The sequence below is a fragment of the Typopeltis vanoorti genome, chromosome 16, assembly GCF_054136105.1.
Source record: "Typopeltis vanoorti isolate ZY-2024b chromosome 16, IOZ_Tvanoo_1.0, whole genome shotgun sequence".
In the NCBI taxonomy this organism is placed as follows: Eukaryota; Metazoa; Arthropoda; class Arachnida; order Uropygi; family Thelyphonidae; genus Typopeltis; species Typopeltis vanoorti.
Genome location: NC_143564.1, coordinates 56,917,331 through 56,934,084, shown reverse-complemented (window position 1 = coordinate 56,934,084; position 16,754 = coordinate 56,917,331). Strand labels below are relative to the sequence as shown.

General features: G+C 35.9%; 1 protein-coding gene across 4 annotated transcripts in view; it reads left to right on the top strand.

Moving 5' to 3' along the window:
• Positions 1-4,645: 4,645 nt before the first annotated feature.
• LOC150098036 (nose resistant to fluoxetine protein 6-like) overlaps positions 4,646-16,754 on the top strand; it is a 202,238-nt gene continuing 190,129 nt past the window's right edge. For 2 of the 4 annotated variants that reach the window (XR_016549590.1, XM_090406345.1), the window contains exon 1: positions 7,027-7,093. Coding sequence is in view for 2 of the 4 variants with exons in the window: in XM_090406345.1 (XP_090262471.1) it covers position 7,093 (1 nt within the window). In the remaining 2 variants the exon portion in view is untranslated. Of the gene's footprint in view, positions 7,094-7,334; positions 7,410-16,754 lie in introns of those variants that run through there. The other 2 variants (XM_090406344.1, XM_090406346.1) reach the window with 2 other exon arrangements.

Sequence of the window (16,754 nt, the reverse complement as noted above, 5' to 3'; positions counted from 1 at the left end):
CCTCCTTCCAATCAATGTTACCATAGTTGAAATCCGCCATAATAATTACCCTCCTTCCACTCATTTCATCAATCTGTTTATGCATACTCACCATCTGTTCCATCTATTCCATCACCTGGTCAACAGCAGCATCCAACTGTATATTTTGTTCTACTAGTCTCAATCTCACACCAAATAGCCTCAAATGAGCTCTTTTCACTATCCTGTAATACAACATCTATTCTCATTGGCTGCATTTCAATAACACTCCTATCTCTATTTTATTCTTTTTGTCCCTAAATATTCATAAAGTTCATTTAACATTTCAGAAATTGGCTTATTAGCTGATGCCCTCTCTCTCTCTCTCTCTCTCTCTCTCCCTCCCTCACACACACACACACACACACACACACACACACACACACACACACACACACACACACACACACACACACACACACACACACACACACACACACACACACACACACACACACACAGTGACGTAGCTAGAGCTTTTGCCGCCCCTCTCAATACACACCAAAAATATTACAAAAAGTCGAAACGACGTAGGGAAAGAAATTAAAAGACTATGTTTATGTTTATTTTAGTTGTAAGTATAGTTGTTGAAAACTAATTATTAAGTAATAAAATTTCTAAGTTAACGTAAATAGAAAAATCGTCGAAAAATAAAATTGTGTCTCAAGTGAAAAGTGCCGCACCCCCCCCTCCCCCTAGCTACGCCACTGCACACACACACACACACAACTCATATGAAGGTTTTTTCTGTTTAGCTATCTGAAAGGTAGCCTTGGTTAATTTGATGCAAGTGAGTTCCTAAGGACTCCCATTCCTTTCCGTTCATCTCTTTCAAAAGTATAGAGCTCCTTATGACATCTTGAACCTATCGATACAACTTTGTTTGTATATTTGCACCACCTGTTCTGTCATACATATGGTCACATCTGTATGTCCAAATAGTAAACATAGTTATAATAATTATAATTCTTTGTACTTTGCTTAACTTTTTCTAGTTATCCAATATATTAGATTTTCATTTATCATTTGTTTCTGTGGCATCCTTTGTTTCACAAGATTCCATATTTCTTCTGCTTGCTTACAATAAATCATCATGTAGTAAAATGTTTCTGGCTATTTACAGAATTGGCAGGTTGCAAGACCATCCAACAGTATTCTTTTGCCACAACCCACATTTTGGTTTGCAAACATGCATGATGAACTTTAAAGAAAATGTTTTATAGAACTGACTTATTGGAAGACGAAATACATTGTTTAAGACTGAACTTAGTTTGATCTCTTCTCTTTTTTGTTCTCGATGCTGAGGTATTGGGAAAATGGTTCTAGACAGCTTTGCATATATTGCTCTTGATTTGTATGTAGTAACTTCTCGATGCCGTAATTTTCTTCTTTAAACCGATATATTTCAGCCATTTCAGTAAACATACTTTGTGGCTTTTTTTTTTTTTTTTTGGATCGCTGATGACTTTTTCAGGAAGGCACTTTTGCACTACGTATCCGTGGTATGATTTAGAGTGTGCGTTTACTGCAGTTATGGCTCAGATTATTAATGTTTTTAGGTATATATTAACTAGACTGAAACCTCCAGCTTCTATTTCGTGGAAGAGTGTTGTACGGCGCATTGGTTCATATTGTGAACCCCCATGTGTATGCCGCAAAGAGCCTATGAACTTTATCTGCCCATTGTCCATGGTTTGGAATGTCATGTATTTTGTACCACAATCGAGAGGCTAAATACATATTGCAAATCCTAGCTTTGCCTCTCACAAAAAGGTGTCTATTTCGCATGTTATTAATTTTTTTAATATGGCTTCATACAACTGTTTCCATGGATCGGCATATGTGTGTAGGCATCGAATTTTTATTCCTAATATTGGCAAGTAGTTTTTTCTCAACATTGCCGCTGGCATTTTAGGTTCCTCTTTCCAGTCGCCGACCACAAAACAGCAAGACTTCGCCGCATTCATCCTAAAAGGTAGTACCTTTGCAAAGGAGTCAAATATTTTTGTTGTTTCCTCCATGGATTTTTCAATTTCTAGAGTGAGTGTTATGTCATTGACATAAGTTAGCAAGTTTGCTTCGTTTTTTCCATGAATATTTGTTGCAACTTCCACTGAGCTGCATAGGCCTTTCCGGCATAATAATAATAATAATAATAATAATAATAATAATAATAATAATAATAATAATAATAATAATAAACTCAGCTAATGCCTTATATTCCCTTATAGGGAGTAGGCAAGGCCTTTATACCCTATCTAGCTTTTGGAGACTGAGTGGGCAGTTCAATCACTACAGGTAGTCAACCAGAGAGAGCTGGCCCATGTCTATCACTAATTATAGTCAGCTACTAATGAAGATACCAGCAAACAAGTGCTGCCATCTCTGGGTGGCTAACCCTAACAGGATATTATTATTATTATTATTATTATTATTATTATTATTATTATTATTATTATTATTATTATTACGTGAAACCTCCAAGGAATCCCAAGACTCATCAAAGGAGGGTACCTGCTCTACAGCACTCTGCCTCCACCCAACTACAGCAAACCATCATCATCATCTACACCAACGCCAACTATTCCCACCACGACGAATATTTTCTCAGACAATCACAAACATCCGTGCCCAAGGCGGGATTCGAACCCTAGGTTTTTTGGCTGGAGAGCGAATACACTAACCACTCAGACAATCAGGCCGGCAATGTTACTGTCTGAAATAATGTGGGTACTACGGTCGATTTTCTTGAGTTTACGGGATGAAAAACCTGAGATGAAAAACCTAAAAAACTTTTTAGGAGGAAAAAACCCGCTTTCCCGTGCCAGAGATCGACTAACTCATGAACCGGTCGAAGATGGGATTAGAAAAAGTTCCTCCAGTCGGCGACTGGGCTCGAATCTAAATCTAACTTCGAGCGACCAAGCGCATAGGATGCAAGTGCCACTTCCACTGAGCTATACAGGCCTATCATCATCATCATCAAATGCTTCTAGAGGATATACGGTACACTTAGAAGAGTAGAAAGTATAATTATCCAATTTCTGGCTGACACGTTATTTAGGTCTATGCAATTTTATGTGTTTCTGAGATTAGGCTGTATCAAGCCTTAATGAAATATTAATCTGCCTGTGCATAATTATCACACGAGCCGATTGCCTTTACACTCATCAAAGTTACAGACAGAGTGGTAGATCTGCATGGAGGAAATCTTTCCTCCATGAAAATGAGAGTACTTGTGGATTTTTGTTCAAGATTTGAAATGAATAATTAATATTATCATTATCCAGTATCTTCATCAAGTCCGGAGACTCATCTCGGGAGATTCAAACTGTCCACACAATATGTATCATACCACTTCTTGAACTCATTTACAGACGTAGCACTCACAATTGAGTTGGGCAACACATTTCATTCATTCATCACTGTTCAAGAGAAAAATCTAGTCCTCATGCCTTTGTTAAGCACACTCTTATTTAATTTCCAGGAATGACCTCTTTTTCTTCTCACCACTACCCCATTGCTGAAATATATCCCCTGCATTAATCTTATAAAAACATTTTAGTAACTGAAATGTTTCTATCATATCCCCCTCTTCTTCCCCTCTTGATCAACCTTTGCAATCCCCAAATTTTAAATCTATCACTGTAAGGAACTTTCCTTACATCCCCCTCACAAACTTGGTCACTCGTCTCTGAATCTTTTCTATCACTTTCTCATCTCCAAGTTCTCGGGCAACTAGGCCCGAGTACAGTAATACAGATATGGACGTATCAACGCCTTATAAAGTGGAATAATAACTTCCTTAGCTGTGCATGTTAGTGTGTTCTTCAATAACCAAATAATCCTATGAGCTTTCTTCGACACAGTTCAGTATTCCCTCTGAATTTAAAATCTCTATACTCTCATCAGTGAATGGCACATCTGACACTGCACTATCACTACGAAGATGGTACACTTTTGCGAAATGATCACTAAGCAACTCAACTATTTGATTAGCTTCAGTAATTTCCCTACCATCGACACCTTTTAAAGTAATCTTTCCATGGATATTCTTCCTTTTACTAGCCACATAGTGAAAGAACTCTTTAGGGTTTCTTTTGGATTCATCAGCTGGCTTCCTCTCATAATTAGCTTTGACTTTCCTTACCATGCAGGTTACTCTCTTTGCCTGTACCTTATATTGCTCATTGGAACGCTCATCACATTTTTCTTTATACGTCCTCCACAACCTTTTCTTTATCTGAAACTCCTGTTTAATAGTATTATTCATCCATTTTACTTCTACTTGATTTCTCCTTCTGACTCTGGGAATACAGTCTGATACAGCTTTCTTCAAATACTCCTTGAGAATCTCCCACGCATCATCAACATCTCTCCCCTTGAAGTTCTCATACCTTCCTAATTTGTGTGTAAGTGACAATTAACTCTAAAATCACAGGTGAAAATTTAATGTAAGTTAAATCAGTAATCCGCAGACAAGATGTATTTGTTATTTTGCAAAAATAAGTATATAGCACTTCCCCATCTAACCACCACCCAAACGAATAAAAATTTAGCCAGCCTACAAATGATACAAAACGGTCTCGCTACTAGCGCGCCGCGTGACTATTTTGCGATAGCCACATCCAGTTTTCTGTGCACTTTGTTTGGAATCATTGTAGTTATATTAATTGTAGCAGTGCTCAGCTCTGCTTATTATAACATGTCATTTTTTACCCTGTCCTTGATTTTGCGCATGCATCCCTCTGAGAGGGAGAACATGGTTATTAGTGGAACATACTTTTGTTTACTTGTTGAATTGTAGTTTTTTTTGTTTGTTGGTTTTGTGTGAGGTAAACAGTGCAGTTTTTTGTGATGATTTTAACTTTCTGTGTTAAAACAACTTTTTTTATATTTTTTTTTTACTGTGTCACTGAACAATGAGTTTTTGTGAGGAAGGAAAAAGTGTAATTCAACAATTATTAGAAGTACCCTTTTCAAAGAGAAATTTACATGAGAAACGGAAGATAATAAAAGATGGGAGACCATGCCCTCCTTTGGCTTATCTTAAAAGAGTGCACATGGATAAAAAAGTTGTTTATACCAGGAATTTTAAAGTTTCACAATATAATGCGCACCCGTGGTTAACAGGTTGTAAAAATCTCAATAAATTATTTTGTTGGCCATGTTTATTGTTTTCAAAACGTGATACCGCTTGGAGTTCAACTGGATATGATGACCTTAATCATTTGGGTGCTTCGGAGAAGAAACACAAATCATCTGCAGCACATTTGCAATGCACACTGGACCTTATACATTTTAGTCAGCAAAGTATTAATGCGGTAGTTGACAGTCAACAGAAATATAACTCTGAACACAGTAAAAAAGTTCAAAGAAACAGAGACATTTTGAAGCGATTAATTGATGTGACTTGTCTCCTGGCAGATCAGCAACTCCCTTTTATAGACTGTGATGAATCTGATTCATCTGTCAACAGAGGCAACTTTATTGAGTTCTTGCATTTTTTTAAATCTTATGATTCCCTCTTGAATGATCATTTAGATACAGTTTTTTTAAAGGTCATATCATCTGCCTTTCAAAAGGATTTAATCAAAGCTATTCATGAAGTGGCTCTTGATGAAATTTCAAGACAAATTCAAGAAGCACCTTATGTTGCTATTATCTTGGATGAAACTTCTGATAATCAGATGGTTTCACAGTTATGTACAGTGTTGAGGTATATTTATGATGGTAAAATTCAGGAAATATTTGTTGGTTTTACTGATGTCTGTGATTACAGAAGTTCTGATACACTATTTAATCATGTGACAAATGTAGTTTCCAGGTTTAAATTAGAATCGAAGCTTGTGGCTCTGGTATATGATGGGGCATCAGTTATGGGTGACCACTTCAACGATCTTCAACATAAAGTAGTAGAAATATACCCACATGCTCTTCATGTGCACTGTTATGATCATGTATTGAATTTTGTTCTTTCCCAGGGCCTTAGCAACATCAAAGAATGCAATATATTTTTTTCTACCATAAATGGGATTGCTACCTTTGCATTGCATTCAGCAAAGAGAACTTATACTTTAACAGAATATCTGAAAAGGAAAATTCCTTCCTTTACAGCTACTGGATGGCCTTTCAGTTCTCGTTTGGTGAATGTGATTGAGGAACACAGGGTATTAATCCAGCAGTATTTTGAAAGTATTGAAAACCAGGAGGGCTGTAGTGCAAATGACAGAATGGCAGCACTTGGATACAGGAAATTCTTAACAAAATTTGAAACAGTGTTTTTACTTAAACTTTTTTCTTCTGTATTTGCATATTCAGACATTCTGTTCAATACACTGCAGACAAAAAGCCTAGATATAACTTTTTGTGCTGTTAAAATAAGAGAATTTCGAAATTGCTTACAAATAAAACGACAAACAGAGTTTCCTCTTCTATGGAAGGCATCAAATGATGTGACGCAGCCCAAAGAATTGAAAAGAGCAAAATGTGATGGAGAAAATTCTGTAGAAGGGAAGTACAGAACACTTTTTTATGAGATCATTGACAACCTTATTTGTCATGTGTTAACTCGTTTTTCAAACATTGAAAAGATTGAGTTCTTGGGTTTATTGAATTGTGAAAAATTTGATACATATAAACTTAGAACTCATTTTCCTCAATGGCTTGTACTCAAAGCAGAGAAAGTCTATAAGGGCATATTTGATGGTCACTTATTGAAAAATGAATTAATGGTCCTTTACAGCTCTGACGATCTCGAAGGAAAATCTCCATATGAAATTCTACAGTGGTTTCATGGTAACTGTATGGCTACTGCTTTTGAGGAAACTTATAAACTAGCTAATTTAATCTGCACCATCCCAGCTGCAATATATTCAAAAGAGTATAGTTTTTCAGCTTTGAAGAGAATCAAGACTTACTTTCAGTCTTCTCGAGGTCAAAAAAAATTGAGTTCTCTCTCTCAGTTATCTATAGAGAAAGCCTTAATTGCAGAATTGAAGAAAAAACCAAATTTCTATGATATGGTCATTGAAAAATTTACAACAATAGATAGGAAAGCAGAGCTCCAATTGAAGTAAATAATATCAATTAATTTTTTTTTTTTTTTTTTTGTATTTTCTCTATATGAGGATTGTGGGAGTACTTATATAACAAAATAAAATTGACATTATTGTTAGTATTATTAAAATACACTTCACCTGACCAAATGCTACTGATTAACTTTTAGAATGGTGTCGTATGACCTGATTTGCTCATCCATCAATAAAACCTAAAACCTTTCCCTTGCCACTGGAATCTGTCACTGCTAACAACATAGAAACTTGGCTTACTTTAATGAAATCGATGGTCTTCCTGGAAACAACTAGAACACTCATGAATTTTTTATTAATGTAAGAAAGAAAAAAAATAATACATATACAGTATGAATATATATATATATGTATATATAGAAAATGAATTATTGGAAATAACATACATCATAACCAGAACTTGACAAATACACTTGCCTGTGGTGAGTAGTTGTAGAGTGGCTAAAATAGAATGTTATATTTAATAAAAAATTATTTTTTAAACGGAAATTTTTTTAAAAAAACTAAGAAAACACAGAAGAATATGCGTAATATAAAAGGCCATTGGTAACAAAAAATAATATAACAGTTTATATTTTCAAAAAAACTGTTGTTTTACTGTTCTTCCTATTGTTATTATTTATTGACTTCTCCTCCTTAGAATGGTTCTCATGTAATGGAAATGGTCTCCAAACAATGATACAGCACCACTAATCACTTTATGAAACTCCTATTATTATTTTTATTACGTGACACCTCCAGGAAGCCCAAAGACTTGTTGAGGGAGGGCACCTACTCTACAACTCTCCGTCTCCACCACTCAATCCACCAACTACAACAAACCACAACTACCTTCTTCATCTACACCAATGCCATCTACCACGACCACCACTACTTGTATTTTTGCAGACATCACAAACACATGTCCACAGCGGGATTCGAACCCACAGCCTTTTGGCTGGAGAGTAGATATGCTAACCACTTGGCCAACATTTGGACATATTAACTATATGGGGGGGGGGGGGGGACTTGGTGTAGTACATTTTTTGCGGTGAGTAGGATTTTGTGTAATTAGTTAGCCCTGACCCTTATTAATGATCAAATCCAAAATTATAAGCTAAAACTTGAAGTCAAAAGAAAAGTTAAATCAAGCTTAATAAAACAAATGTTAATCTTGATATTTATCCATTTTTATCACTTGCTTCTTTCCTTCTCTTACAAATTAATAATAATACAATAAAATGAAAATCTCATTTTATCATATTATTAATTCACTGTTACTGAATAAGTCATCTCAGTAGAAACTTTTTGCTTTTAATAATTTAAGGTAATGCCAAACAATTTGTGATTTCAAAATATAATCTTTATTTTTTGTTAATAATAGTCTTACTGCAAGAGATTAACCTGTTGATCATTTTCTTATGTTCTATCTTAGTACAGCAATTATAATCTAGCAGCATATGTTATTTTGAATATTTTGTTAAGGCTAATGCCTTTTTATTGAATAACAGTTTGAGGTCATAAATGGGTATGCATTAGAGATTTGAACAAAGGAATATGCAAATTTATAGCTTGCTTTAATACCCAGGAAATTTTGGTTTTTTTGTCCATGAACAAGAAGCTAAATAGACAAACCTGCTCAGCACGAGAGGATGATCTGGACATGGCAGGACAGCCCTTCCATTTTTTTTTTTTTTTTTAAATTAGACATTAGACTGAGGTTAAAGAGAGAGGTCTGTGGTGATATTTAGTCAACTGAGTGTTCGCTATAATATCAGAATGGATGGAGAGATTTGCTTATGTTTCACTGGTATCACACAATGCATCTTCAGACAGTAAATATAATTGCTAAGTACAAATAAGCATGCTGTGGAAACAAATTGTAATGAAATAGTGAAAAATATAAAGATCTCAGACATCCTCTACAGCTTGAATATAAGTCAGCCTAAGTCACTGAGCTACAAGTATTAAGGGCTCCTAAATCAAATCGCCTCTCTTTTGCATCTCTCTTTTGAAGAATCAAAGGAGACATTGAAGTTTGTATTAGTAGAGGATCCTTCATAAAGTATGGATGCTTGTAAAAGTCTACTCTGGATGTCTGGTATGGATGCCCAGACTTTGATTATCACTCATATTGATATTTACCACTCATGGCCAGACATAATAATTAACTGATAATCTAGAAATAGCCTCTCATAAATTTGAGAGACTATTTCTAGAATCTGTCAGAGCACTACATTTTCCAAATAACACATTCAGCTGTCTCACTTTACCAGAACTATGCTAGATGGGTGTAGCAGTGGTAGAATTGCCTTCCTGTTGGTGTGCATACACATGCTTAGCATATAATCTAATGAGCTAAATAAATTTAGTTAGTTAATGTACGTTTTTTGCCAGCCAGGTTGGCCGAGTGGTTAGCGTATCTGTTCTCCAGCCAAAAGGCTGCTGGGTTCGAATCCCACCGTGGGCATTGATGCTGTGACTGTCTGTGAAAATACTAGTAGTGGTGGTTGGCAGTAGATGGTGAAAGTAGTTGGTGGAGACAGAGAGTGGTGGAGTAGGTGGACTCCCTGGAGGTGTCATGTAATAATAATATTATCTCCAGATGTGTGTTTTCTGTGCTGACATTAATGTTAACAAGTGCTCTATATAAGATTGCATGACTTCTGTGTTCTGTGAGGTATGTCTTACTTTAAAAAAAGAATACCTAAATCAGTAGCCAAAACCTTTAGGAATCATTTAATGCTGTGTAGAAGTTTGTAAAGAAATTGACTTGTTGTTGTCTTCTCCACTGTAATTCTTTGTCTTTCTTTTCTGATCATTATCATCATGAAATTCCTGATATGTATCCTGGAGAAGTACACACCACGATAATATGCTACTTGAGTAAGGTTACGTTATTGTTAACTTCATATACAGTAAATGACTTTATCTCCTGACATGATACCACTGCCCAGCTTATTCAAGGCCTGAAGTCACTTGAAGAGCTCTTGTTTGGTCTATAGAGCAGGGTTTCCAGATTATGTAAATAAATAAATAAAATAAAACAATCCATTCATGGTAGTGGAGGAGGTTTTTTTTTTTTTAAGACTTACACTATTGGTTTACAGCCTTTTGCAGATGGGTTATGAGAAGCCCCTTTTTTAATGTTACAAATTGATGCATTCATTTCGAGAAATTTATGGAGACTAGTGAGAGAAAAAAAAATTTTTTTTTTCTGTCACTAGAATAATGGTTGATCAAATCAGTGTTACCTTGACATACTGTTTGAATTGTAATGTAATATAGCTTGTCTCTGTGTGTATATATATATATATATATATATATATATATATATATATATATATATATGTGTGTGTGTGTGTATACACTTCACATGATGACCTTAATATGAACATTGAAATGTTGGGAAATTAAAGTAATTATTCTTAACACAATAGTAGTTAGTCTCCATACTTTATCAAAATGGATTTTGTGGGTGGGAATCACAAAAAAAAAAAAAATAATAATAATAAATAAAAATTAACCCAAATTAATCTGTTATTTATTAGGATGCATGTTGTCACATCTTAAATTTTTGGTCTTCTAGCACCCTTCTAATGGCACTAGTCTGCATAGATCTGTGACTTTCTCTGGTTTTTTCCCTGCTATCAAACACTTGTTTTTGCTAACTTTTCCTCTCTCATTCTGATTTAGATACCATATCACCTCAGATTAGTTATGCCCACACATTCTTTAATGCTAACAATGCCAGTCTCTTTCCAAATATCTTCATTTTTGTAAGATGATTCTGCTATTGCTGTCATTTGTTCACTCCCCTAATGTTTCTTAGAACCCATATCTCTGCTTTCTAGTTTTTGATCAGCTATATTTCTAACCATATCCATAAGTGAAAATTGGTTTGAACATATTGTATTAGTTTAAATAGATTCTAGTGTTTTGGCTAATTTCACTCTTATTTCTTATAAATTTATTCACCTGGCTCCCCATCATACCAGCTTTGCTTATTCTGTTGTCTGTTTCCAGACAACAGAATAAGCAAATCTTGTGCTTAAATAGCTGAACTATTTTACTTGTTGAATATATTCTCCATTCAGAATGCAGAACTATGAAAATTCAAATGTATTTTCATAGTTTTGGTCTTTTTATTTCAGAATATAATATTAAATTTGTGACAGCAGTTATTCAGTTCAGTTAGAAATCACAAAGGTATATCATCTATGACTTTCTTCATTATACTGCTGGATGAATGCCTCTTCATGTTTCTTTCATTTGAACCAATCTTGTGCATCCCTGCATCATAAATGGCTATAATGTCTTTTGATCTCATCATCCCATCTTACTGGTGACTTACCAGGTTTTTGATGTTTAATCCTTGATGACTTTTGAGATTCTCTTTGTCCATCTGTTGTCAAACATTATCGTCATATTTCCTGTCTAGCACCATTCATTATTGAGCCTCCATAGCTCAGTTGGTATAGACAAAGCCCTTTGGTCGGAAAGACCTGGGTTTAGTTCCCATCCAAGATGTGGGGAACCTTTATCTGGTCTCTTTTGACTAAAGGTGAGTTAGCCAGTCTCATATGGAGGTAGGGAGGGATTATTTCACCCAGAAACTCTGGTTTTTCGTCCCCCAAAACAAGCAAACCAGCCCCATGAACACATGCATCCACAGACGTAGGACATACCAGGATATACCTCAAGATGGTTGCAGTTGTGAAGTCCACAGCTAAAGACCCTCAATGATTCATGAAAAGCTTATTAGTCTTTTTGCCTAATCAGGTTATTCTCGCAATTGCCTTTTCCATGTTTTACTGGGTTTTTTTTTTCAATCTCTCCAACTGTTCTTTTAGTAAATTCTAAGTTTCACTATCACGTTGTACGTGGGAGATGAATATCATTGCCCAGTTTGAGACCACTGCCTTGCTTATTGGAGGCCTGAAGTTGGTTGGAAAAGTTCCATGTTTTGTCTCTAGAGCAGGGTTGCCAGACTTAAGTAAAAAATGAATAAAAATAGGGGAAAAAAATGTATATATATATAAAATCAATAAAATAGAACAAAAAAAGTCCTTGGCTTACCCATGGTACAAATGTACTATAGGTTTACAAATAAACCTTTCATGGATGGGAGCCATATTGAAAAAAAAAAAAAAATCAGCTAATACCTTTTATTCCCTTATAATGAGTAGACAAGACCTTTCAACCCTAGCTTTTGGAGACTGAGTGGGCAGTCTCCAAACGCTAGTAGTCAATCAAAGACAGCTGGTCTGTGTCTATTGCTAATTATAAGCAGCACCGATGAAGAGATGGGCAAACAAGTGCTGCTATCTCTTGGTACCTAAACCTAACAGGATATGTTACTGTCTGAAATAATGTGGGTTCTCTGGTTGATTTTCTCGAGTTTACAGGATGAAAAACCCGAGTTTCCAGGGGGAAAAATGTGAGAGATCGACTAACTCAGGAACCTGCCAATGATAGGCTTAGAATAAGTTCCTCCAGTCAGCAACTAGACTTGAACTTAAATCTACCCTTGGATGACCTGGCATGGAGGATGCAAGCACCACTTCCACTGAGTTACACAGGCCTGCTTCTTTTTCTGGCAATTTTTTTTATTGATTCCACACATGAGAAATACCTATAAGCACTTCAGTGCCATGTTTAGTGTACAGGTAAGGATTGTGAAAGAAGAAGTTTATGGATGATTTTCTTGAAGAGTAAAAGTTGTAGTAATTTGAGAATACTTCATGAGGAAGGCTGTTCCAGAGGACAGAAGTAGATAGAATAAAAGAGAAAGAGGAGAATCATGTTTACTGTGTTTGTAGTTGTATTGAAAATGGATTCTGACCAGCTGCCACCCTTGTTTTGACAGGCCCAATAGAAAGTAGAAAAATGATGGTTACTAGTTCAGTGAAGCATTGAATGGCCACCTGTAGCAGAGGCAGAGCTGAAACAGTGCATCTGTGAGATAGAAGTTGAAGTGAGTCTGTAAGGGAAGGATCATCCATGAGCCAAATTGCCTTCCTCTGGACAGTATTGAGAATGTTCTAAGTACACATGTTTGAGCAGTATTCTAAGTAAAGGTGCATTTTGGATTTGTTAGCAGTTGAGTGGTTTAAAAATAGGATCTTGAGCAGAAGAGAATACCTAGTTTTTTATATGCTGAGGAAACTAGTGATGTGATATCTTTATGCCAGGAAAGGCTGGCCATAAATGTCCATCCAAGCCAAGAGAGAGATCTAATTCTGTCTGCTGAATTAAGTATTACTGAGGGTAAGGATATATGAGCCAAGATCCCTTTTGTGAGAGAAATAGCAAGACTATATTTTAGTAGCATTGAAAGCGACTACTAAGTTCTTCTTGTCCCATCAAAGGATAATATGGATATCAATGTCTAAGGCATTCATTGGAGATAATCTTGAAGCGGCCTGGGATATCTGAGCACTGTATAGTTTGTCGAATGTTTAGGCTAAATGAGTATACTCTCATCAGAAAAGCTGTGAATTTAGTGGTGATTGCAAGTAGATTAATTATGTACACCACACTGCATTAGTGGTGAAACTCAAAAAGAGAGAGAGAGAGGGGTCATCAACCAGGCATGTAGTAAACAGAAGGAAAGCTGGCTGTCCAGTTACAGACAGGGGCAGGTAGACAAAAGGATAGAAATTGTTTAACAGGAAATGTCAAGAGTGACAGCATCTATTTTTCCAAACCATTTCCATATGTCTGGGATTCATTTCCTATTGTGCTGCTTAAATCTCACAATTTTTTACACATTTAAATTTCTTCTTTTCTTCACTACATAAATATGTCTATTTGCTTTCTTTTCCAGTTATACTAATTCAGCAGGTAGAGATTAATTCAGAGATATTCTTCTCACCATTGATCTCACACAAACTTTTCAGATATTGATCAAAATACCAGATAATCCAACTATTTTCAGTTTCTTAATAACTGATAATCATTGTAGGTATTCAGTAGATATTGTTTGCCCTCTAGGCCAGTGCTTCCCAAACTTATGGATGCCAAGGCCCCCTTTGGAAAAATTAAAATATTTCACGACCCCCATAATACAGACATATGATAATATTTATTGTATTTATATTCAATATTTTGTGTTTGTAAGCTTTTTTGTGCTTCTTATCAATACCTTTAAAATGAAACTTATATGAATAAACATACGTTTACTAATCTTCATTAATTGCCAAAATATGCAGGAAGCAAAATTTGTGAACCAACACCAATGTGTGATTTTTTTCCATTAAAATATAAAAAAATAACAAAAAAGAAATAATAAATAATAAAAATTAAATACATTTCTTTTAAGATTAATAAAAGAGAACTACTTAGTCTTAAAACATTTTAAATTTGTTTTCATTATTTCATCCCCCCCCCCCTCAACAAAACTTACTGTCCCCAAGGGGGCTGCCGCCCATAATTTGGTAAGCACTGCTCTAAGCAATTTAGATAAACTTGATTTAGATGTCTTCTCGTATATCTGCTCACTGCATTCTTAACTTTGTGTTGTCTGGCATTGAAAGAATTGAAAATGGACTGCATGCTAAGGCTAGAGTTTGAGTTTGATTTGATTTTTATGGTGCAAAGATATCAAAGATCATACTGTGCCAGGGCACAGGTTACAGCATTACATATGGTAAACAATTAATATGACAATCACAAACATTCTTGCCAGGATTTGAACCCACAGCTTCTTGGCTGGACAGTGGGTACACTAACCACTCAGCCAGCCATGCTGGTGCTAAGGCTGGGGGTTTGGGGGAAGGGAGATTGTGGACAAGGTATTTAAGGTCAGAGGGCATGTTGCAGTAGTGTACAGAATAGATTGTGATATTACTTTAATGTTAAAGAACATTCTGACAAGTAGAGATAAGGAGATCATTATCCCTCTTTATGAGACTTTGATATAGTCACATCTATACTATTGCATGCAGATGTCATTGAGTTCCTGATGAAGGAGTGGTGGAGAGGGTCCAGAAGCAAGTAAGAGTTGTGGGTTACAAAGATAGGCAGAAAGATGGGCTGTAATAAAAACATATATTATTATTACATAAGACCTCCAAGGAGTCCAAAGACTCATCGAAGGAGGGTACCTATTCTACAACTCTCCGTCTCCACCAACCGCAACTACCTTCATCGTCTACACCAACGCCATCTACCACCCACCACCACTAGTATTTTTACAAACAACCATCCATGCCCACAGCAGGATTCTAACCCGCAGCCTTTTGGCTGGAGAGCGGATATGCTAACCACTTGGCCAACCAGGCCAGCATATATGACTATGAATTTTATAGGAGTGATGTAGAAGACATTTTTCAGTACATGACAAAAAAAAGGGAGAAACAAGGAGTCACCCCTGGAAATTGTATAAGTGGTTAGCAGAAATGAGGTTTCTGCTAACCACTTATACAAAGTTTCAAAACACAAACCATGGGTTTCAAAACATTTTTGTTTTGAAAGTGGTGAATGGGTGGAATGGTTGCCAGAGTTGGTCAGGAGCGAATTTATGTCAGTGAATGAGTTCAGGAGAAGTGTGAGATATTGTGTGAATAGTAAATCTTTGGACTCCACAGAGTGCCTGAGTAATAATAATCCAAACCCATCTCTCTAATTGGAGGGCAAAACTACATCTTCCTTGTAACTAGGCTAAAGACACGTCTCAGAAAAAGAAGTTTAGAATTGCTGGAATAGTATATACACAACAATTCTAGAGCAACACTATATCAATTGCAAACTGCCATATAAACTGCTGAGTGATACAGTTTCATTCTATCATTAAACATTTATAAAAACCATAATTGTTACCAGCGATCATATTTGATTTCTTGAATCTTGCTTGTATAGCATTTCAAAATTTCTGCACTTGAAAAGTGTAAGACATTTTTGGAGTAGAATCTGAATACTAAGACGATGAATGGCTTTGTATTATGTGATTTACTATACTCACATTTCTTCTTCTTTTCAGCCATTTTCTGTCCACTACTGGATGAAGGCCTCCTCCAGTTCTTTCCACCTTTCTCTGTTCTTGGCAATGGTTGACCAATTTCCCCCAACAAAATTTGACAATTCATCACTCCACCTTCTTTTAGGATGTCCTTGGCCTCGTTTCCCTTCTTTAGGAATCCAGTTCGTTAGTATGGTGGTCCATCACTCATCTTCTCTTCTGGAATAGATGTCTGGCCCATTTCCATTTTAGTCGCTTTTGGTGAAGAGTGATGTCTGGCTTCTTATCTAGGTGTTTCACTTATCTTTTAATGTGATGCCATCACATTAATTGGCACCTTGTCATATGCCTTTTCCAAATCGACAAAACTTAAATACAGATCTTTGTTATATTCCCATGATTTCTCAACTGTTTGTCGTAAAGTGAAGATCTGATCCTGACAGCCTCTATTTGGCCTGAATCCAGCTTGTTCTTCACCAAGCTTTTCTTCCACAATTCTTCTCAACCGTTTCTCAAGTATACTTGCATAGATCTTGCCAGGAACACTCAATAGGGAAATACCTCTGCAATTCTCACATTCAGTTTTATTTCCCTTTTTATATGTGGGTACTATGAGAGTTCTACTCCAATCATCGAGAATTCGTCCCTCTGTCCAGGCATTCTGAACTATGCAGTGCAGCCACTGTAAGACTTTTATACCATCA